Source organism: Micropterus dolomieu, linkage group LG17 (genome assembly GCF_021292245.1).
Source record: "Micropterus dolomieu isolate WLL.071019.BEF.003 ecotype Adirondacks linkage group LG17, ASM2129224v1, whole genome shotgun sequence".
NCBI classification, from domain to species: Eukaryota; Metazoa; Chordata; class Actinopteri; order Centrarchiformes; family Centrarchidae; genus Micropterus; species Micropterus dolomieu.
In genome coordinates this window covers 24,592,727-24,600,135 of record NC_060166.1, presented here as the reverse complement: position 1 = coordinate 24,600,135, position 7,409 = coordinate 24,592,727, and the positions used below count along the sequence as shown (strand labels likewise).

Genomic DNA, 7,409 nt, shown 5'->3' with positions numbered 1-7,409 from the left:
AACTAAAGATTTAATTAAATGCTTTGAGTCTTTGGAGACTGCAGTCCGTTTTACATTGAAAGTTCAGTGTCTGGACCATGTCACACTTAGGTGAGACAAGGAGTATCCCTTTGATGTGGTAATAAAACAAAGAATAAGGTCAGTTGCCACGGAAACGTGTGTGGGGGGGCCAGTTTTGATAGGCTGTTCAGGGAAATGCCAATGGCTGGTTCGTGTCTCTTTGTCAGTTCAACAGTCAGGCCCCGCGTTATCAGCTTTGGAATCAAAAAGGTGCCAGTTTTATGGTCGGGATAGCACTTAGAGAAAGCAACTTTGACCCCTCCCCTTCTTCTCTGGGGAGGAGAAAGGAATTTAGGGTAGCTCCAAATTTATTCCATGTAAAATGCACAAATCCACACCGTTGTTCACTACAACATCAAAATGTACTTGAATGGCTGCAGAATGACAAATCACAGAATAATATATATTATATGAGTCGATTATAAAAAGTGATGCATAACCTGTCACTTTAATGTTGCAGCTGGAAAAGGTGGGACTAATTTCAGTTACTGGTTAGTTTACAGTAATCTATAATAATAATAATAATAATAATAATAATAGATTATATTTTTATCTGAATCTGCAAAGTAACTAAAGTCATGAAATACTGCATATGTAGTGGAGTAAAAGTATAAAGCACAAAATAGAACTCCCTCAGACTTGAGTAAACATACTTGGTTACAACTGCTCAGTTTATGTGTATAGTACCTTTAAGCAACAAGGCAATTTGAAGTGATTTACAATACATTAAACGTAAAAAGGTAAAAGGTGAACATTTAGCTGCTAAAAAGGCAGACTTTGCTCCTCAGGATTTAGTAGAGACTAAAAACAGAGCAAAAAGAGTGTGAATATTGGACTTACATTCACCAGGTGGACAGAAACATGACAATTATAATGTTGCTCCATAACTGGTAAATAAGCAACTGTTCGTAAAAAAGTTCACCATATCAACTTAAAAGTTGATCGTGTGTCATTGCTTGTCTCTGCTGACCCCAGGTGGCTAAAACAAATCAGTTACTGCAATTCGAAGGGAAATATTCAGGTGGCTTGTCTCTTTGCACTTATTAACGTTCCTCCTGACTCATTACATCCATGTCTGCTCTGTTCTCACCATTCCTCTTCCCGTCTCTCTCTCTCCCTGTGTGGCCCTGTGCAGTTCTGGCAGTATGGTGTGTGGGTGGAGGTGGTTGTGGATGACAGGCTGCCAGTACGCCAAGGCCGTCTGCTCTTCAGTTATTCTGAAACCCGCAATGAGTATTGGAGCGCCCTGGTGGAGAAGGCCTATGCCAAGTCAGTTGCCACTACCAGCATATGTTTCTGGGTTGTAATGTCTGAGATCACCCTCTGATTTTCTCTGTGTGTGTGTGTGTCTCATTATGGTGATTTGACAAAAATAGCTCCCATCTCGTATATGTAGGTTAGTTGGATGCTACGGAAGCCTGAAGGGGGGCAACATTTCAGAGGCTATGGAGGATTTCACAGGAGGCATTGCATACTCGATGAAGGTCTCATCTCGTACCCCTCGAGCCCTCTGGAGGTCCCTGACAGCCGCCGTGTCTCGAGGCAGCTTGCTCAGCTGCTTCATCCAGGTACACACACACACTCACCTCAGCATGTTTTCACTACACAGGTGGATGCTACATTAGATCCACTCGAGCTTCTGTCTTTGTCTTCGCAGGCCTGCAACAACCTTGAGATTGGAAAAGTGACAGGAGATGGACTGATAAAGGGCCATGCTTACGCCATCACTGACACTCACAAGGCCAGTATAACACAGAGACAACGCTGCAGACTGTGTAGCACTTGACTGCTCCTGTCACTATTTATTGTTGCATCTTCCTCAATGTGTTTGCTTCTTGTTTTCCTTTACTTACTCTGTTTCTGCAATGACCAGTTTCTCCACAAAGACCTCGTGATCTAAAGCCATTTCATGTCATCTCACCTCGTGTCATTTTATCTTGATCTAACGTAATTTAGTGTGATAAAATGTCCCTGCAATGTAATCTAATCTTTACCCTAGTCTAATCTAATCTATTCTGATTTTGTCTCATCTCACCTAAATGTAATATCATTTCATCTAATATAATCCCTCTGAAATGTAATCTAATCTCATTTCACCTCATCTCAGGCCCAGTCGGATCACATCTAAATTAATTGAATAGAATCAAATCTGTTTGAATCAAATCAAATCTCATCCAATCCAATGTAATCTCATATAATCTCGATGAAATTTAATTTAATCTCATGTTGTTTCATGTTATTTTATTTCATATTTTTCCATCTCTACCTCCTCTGATTTCTATCTATCTAGTATCTAGTTGGCAAAACAATCTCAGAACAAGGTCCATTAGAAGCTGTCCTGGAGCTTTTGATTGTATAACTTGATCTTCTTCAGCAGATGCAGTTTGCCCAGTTGTCATTGATTTGAAAATACATATTTTTTATTTTTTAGCACTTTAAAGACTTCTCACCCATGTCGGTTGAAAAGTTCATTCTTGACCTTAGAAACAGCAGAAGACCATGTGAAAGCTGCTTAACAACTACTAATGGACCTCCCGGTGAAACTGTTTTGCAAACTGCTCATTCCAAGTTCAAGATAATCTTAATCAAAACTAATTTTATCTCAGCTCTCAGTACAAAAAATAAAAAATGAGATACTACCTTTTGTAAATGAGACTTTACTCTTTGTTCTCTTCACGTCTTCAGGTTACGAAAGCATCAGAGGAGATGTTTCTGCTGAAGCTGAGGAACCCCTGGGGTTTTGGCGAATACTGCGGCCCCTGGAGTGACAAGTGAGGCAGCTTCCTGTTTGAGCATGTTGTAAGCGGGAGCCATTCGCTCCACAGATGTTGAGTTTCTCTGTGCGTGCTTGACTGCAGGGGTAAAGAGTGGGATGACGTGGACAAAGCAGAAAAGGAAAAGATTCACCTGAAAAATAAAGACGATGGAGAGTTCTGGTATGTGGCAGAAACTAAAAGACACTAACATACACTTTTGAACAACTGTAACACTAAGGATTACAGAGCACAGCATACATTTTAAGTCTTCCCACATTACATTGTAATGTTTTTGTACCAGTGTACCTGTAGCAGTGTTGGGGAGTAACTAGTTACATATAATTTACTTACACAATTTAATTACAAACTAAATATAACTGTAATCCGTGTGTCAGAGCCAATTGGCGCTGTTGGTATAAATGGGAACCAATCTTTCGATCATCAGATGCTACCCGGAAGCACAGACAGTTTTTTACCACGCACACACACACGTACACATGCACACACATGGACTATACCTATAGGACATATGAACACACCATACCATCCCAGTACAAATTCACACATGTGCATTGAAGTTTGTCTGGAGAACAATGTATATGGATGGAAATAAATTGAAACCAATGGTTTTAACGAAATACGACTTGGACTTTCATTAATCAAACAAGGTAAAAAGTGCGTCAATTACTCAACCCCGAGACTGCACCTCATGGGGCTTAAAGCTTGGGCTTAGCCTCTACACCGTGTAATTAAATGACAAATTAAGTTACTTATTAAAATGTTCATGATTAAAATTGGGGTTACATCTGAATATTTTCTGTGAAAAGCTAGACTGTATGTTGAATAATACTCATTTTGCATGTTTTTCATGTGCACAATGTCTTCCTTTGCCATTTCCAGCCACTGCTGTTTAGTAACATTTGATGTTATTCTGATGCAGCGCCGCGTGTGTCCTTGTGTCTGCCTGTTAAATTGCCTCTCAAGCTGTCTTTTGAAAATGGTCAACAGTTGAAAACATCCATTAGCAATTTAGAAAAGTAATAAAAAAGTAATTAAAAGGAATACGTTACATTACTTTGATAAAGTAATTGAAATAGTTACACTACTATTACATCTTAAATAGTAGAGCTGGTAATCGGTAACCTATTACATTTCCAAAGAAACCACCCCAACACTGACCTGTAGAGTACGTACTAAGACATCTACTCCCACCCTTATTCCCTAATTTTGCATCTTGTTCAATTGTGCCTATATGTATGTATTAGCAAATTCTCTACTGGTACACTATTAGTACAAAAAATGACTCGCTGTATGTTGTGAGCTGTACGTTACCGAACAACTCCTGACAAACAACAAGATCTCTGATGTAAATGATCTTCCCTATTAGGATCTCTATTGAGAACTTCTGCAGCGTGTTTAATGTCGTGGAGCACTGCAGTGTGAATCCTGACACTCTTGAGGAGGAAAACACACCTGACTCACCTTCCTCTATCTGGACTATCAGTGAACATCAAGGATTCTGGGTACCGTCGAGCTCTGCCGGTGGTAGCCGCAAAAACAACAGTATGTTCATGACTTTATATTTGCACAAATATGCATTCAAGTCCTGAATCTTTTCAGTCTTCTTACTCTTGTTCTGTTTTTTTTTTCCCTCAGACTCATTCTGGAAGAACCCTCAGTTCCAATTGGTCCTCACAGAGCATGATGATTCACACAAGGACAATGATGATGATAACAGTAATTATAATGAATATGACGAGGAGGATGAGATTGACGACAATGAGGATGACGAGGATGACAAGTTGATGGCCTTAGAGGAGAAGATGGCCCCAGAGAAGCCGAAGAGGAAAGGCAAACGGTGCACCGTGCTGGTGGAGCTGCTGCAGAAAAACCGCAGGCAGAAGGATAAAATTAACTTCCTCTACATAGCTTTCCACATCTACAAGGTGATGTCTACTTTTAATTTACTTATTTATTCATTGAATGTTTTGTGTCTCAGCACCTTTAATCTGTTTCAAAATGAACTCACACCTGTCTTTGTCTTTCTTTTCTTTGCAGGTTCCTTCTGAGGTGAATATCTCATGGCAATAGATCAATAATTTTCCATTATCTACTTAAATGAATATCAGAACTATCTTGATTTCTTAATAATCATTACTTAGTGTTGTATCTTTCTTCCTATAGCTCCAGGGTGTGTGCCTGAACCGCAACTTCTTCATGAAAAATCGCCCTGTGGGTCGCTCTGGGAAATATGTGGCTCAGAGGTAAAAGACTTGCCACCTTTAGGGGTAAAACTTCTTATGCACTGTGCTAACAGTGCTCTGGATCGAGTGTAATCCCTTGTACCTCAACACACATACAGAGCCAAGTAATTATTTTCAAACTAAATGCAAAACTTTTAGTCCCAAAATCCTTGATGTCAGCAAATCTCAAATGATCTATATATATGCTTAAAATGCATAAAAACATTATTTTCTTTATCTGGTGGGACAATTTAAATATAATCAAAGAAAAGGATACTTCAGAGACAATCCATAAAACATATTTAATTAACATTAAGTACTGTTGTACATGGTCCTCGTGGTTGCAGCTTTTAAACACAGGAATAGTATTGTCTACACAGAGTATATAAAACATGTATTGTATACAGAACATTTCTTGGATCTAATGCTTTTAGTTGATCATTGAAAGTTATATGACTGGTAGCTTGTTGGAAGTCAATAAATATAACTCATTAACTTTGTCCCTTAGGGGTGTGTGGAGGAAGCTACGTCTGGAACCGGGTAACTACATGATCGTCGCGTCCACCTTCAAACCCAACCAGCCTGGAGACTTCTTTGTCCGCATTTTCTCCAAAACTGGAAACACTCTGGAGTAAGATGAAGGGGTTTTAGATCCAAGGGCCTATAATGAGGGACACAAAAATCTTTGTTTGCTTTACAACAGAACTGGTGTCAGAAAAGACACCTCCATTTACTAGCCACTGTGTGCAAATGTCATGTGTTAGAGAGATTTTCTTAAATCACTGACACACAACACTTCCTGAGGGCTCTATAGCATCCCTGAGTCACCTCCTGCCTCACTCACTCTCAACTGCACAGTCATAGTCACCCACACTCCCCCGGACCTACACTCAAACTTTACCAACATTATACTATTGTATAATTTAGAAAATTGAGATTAGTCTCAACAACAACAGGGTATTAAAACCACCTCTTAGCTGAGAGCAGTAGTGATACTCAGACTATAATAATGATCTTTATTTTCCTGTGGTGGAAAGTAACATTTACTCAAGTGCTATGTTTAAGTACAAGTTTCAGCTACTTGTACATGAGTATTTCCAATATATGAGATTTTATACTTTTTTACTTTTCACAGGGACATTGTGTTCTTTTATGCGATTACATTTATGGAACAGCGACAGTTACTAGTTACTTTGTTTTTGTTAAAATATGATGTCTTGTCATAGATTAAAGGTGCTGTATAACCAAACCTGCCCAAGCTGTGTTTGGATTTCCATGCAGTCACCTATACGAATGATAAAGTTGTTTGTTGTTCTGCAACAAAATGAACAGGAGAGCCCCTGAAGTCCCGTAAATGTCTAATTCTTTATCATGTTGCACAAAATATGAACTTGTGTGTCCAAAAAACATCTTTCAGGGGCTCCATAATACCACTGTGGAGACTTTACAGAGGTGGTATTATGCTTTTTGGCTTTTTCCCTCTCCCTTATTGAGTTATATATCTTTTTTGTGCATGTAACAGGTTTGCAAAATGAAAAAGCCCAAAGTCCAGCCCAAAGGGAGTTCCCATCTCCCACTGAAAACTCTGCTCTGAACCGCTTGATAACAGCTCGTTTGTAGTCCTGCCCTTCACTTACTTTACTTGTGACATCACAATGAAAACGCGTCATAAAGCTTGCCAAGCAGCTAGCAGAGGTCAGGCACACCCTCAAACCAAGCTAGTCTGAGCGGAGGCCCTTTGGCTCGACTCACCTTTGTTTGGTTTTCCATTTCAGAAATGTTGTACCTGTACCTGCTTCCAGGTACTTTTGTTCCTATCACCTCACCTCCATCGAGGTTCCAAGCAAGCTGAGGGATACTAAAATGTAATGTGCAAACACGACAGACTGCTGATTGGTCAGAGAGAATCGTCACTATTCACTGCATCATCATTGCTGCACCAGACAGAGGCCAGCAACAGAAAGTTTTATATTTTACAGTTTTCGTATGTAATTTCATAACTAAATCCACTTCTGAGAAGTTTTGAGGTGAGAAATCAGCTGTGTAGATTTCGAATATTGACAGTTTTACGAGAAGTGATCGCTGAACAAAAATGTGCTTGAATATTTTCGGAGTTGAGGAGCTCCGCAAGTGGCTGCGGGGGAAGCCGGTGCCAACCCGCGGGAGGAGCGTGTGAGGCCGGCCAGCCGCCCGCTCACAGAGCCCTCTGCTCCCGCCGTCACACAGACCGCTGCAGCAACAACGGCAGAGCAAAACACAGCTGGAAGGTTTTCATACCGCTTATCTGTCTTTACATTCTGAGTAATGTTGAAACGTTTTAACTTAAAAAAGAAAAAGCTGTGTGGATCGC

General features: G+C 40.0%; 1 protein-coding gene and 1 long non-coding RNA gene across 2 annotated transcripts in view; one reads left to right on the top strand and one right to left on the bottom strand.

The window, feature by feature from the left end:
* capn12 (calpain 12) overlaps positions 1-7,409 on the top strand; it is a 30,060-nt gene that overhangs the window by 17,908 nt on the left and 4,743 nt on the right. The window contains exons 5-14 of the mRNA XM_046074350.1: positions 1,196-1,329; positions 1,457-1,628; positions 1,718-1,801; positions 2,746-2,831; positions 2,919-2,996; positions 4,204-4,379; positions 4,473-4,762; positions 4,875-4,886; positions 5,001-5,080; positions 5,568-5,690. Of these exons, the coding sequence (XP_045930306.1) occupies positions 1,196-1,329; positions 1,457-1,628; positions 1,718-1,801; positions 2,746-2,831; positions 2,919-2,996; positions 4,204-4,379; positions 4,473-4,762; positions 4,875-4,886; positions 5,001-5,080; positions 5,568-5,690 (1,235 nt within the window). The remainder of the gene's footprint in view (positions 1-1,195; positions 1,330-1,456; positions 1,629-1,717; positions 1,802-2,745; positions 2,832-2,918; positions 2,997-4,203; positions 4,380-4,472; positions 4,763-4,874; positions 4,887-5,000; positions 5,081-5,567; positions 5,691-7,409) is intronic.
* LOC123986216 overlaps positions 5,343-7,409 on the bottom strand; it is a 2,787-nt gene continuing 720 nt past the window's right edge. Inside the window, exon 2 of the long non-coding RNA XR_006828818.1 lies at positions 5,343-5,720. This is a non-coding gene — a long non-coding RNA (uncharacterized LOC123986216). The remainder of the gene's footprint in view (positions 5,721-7,409) is intronic.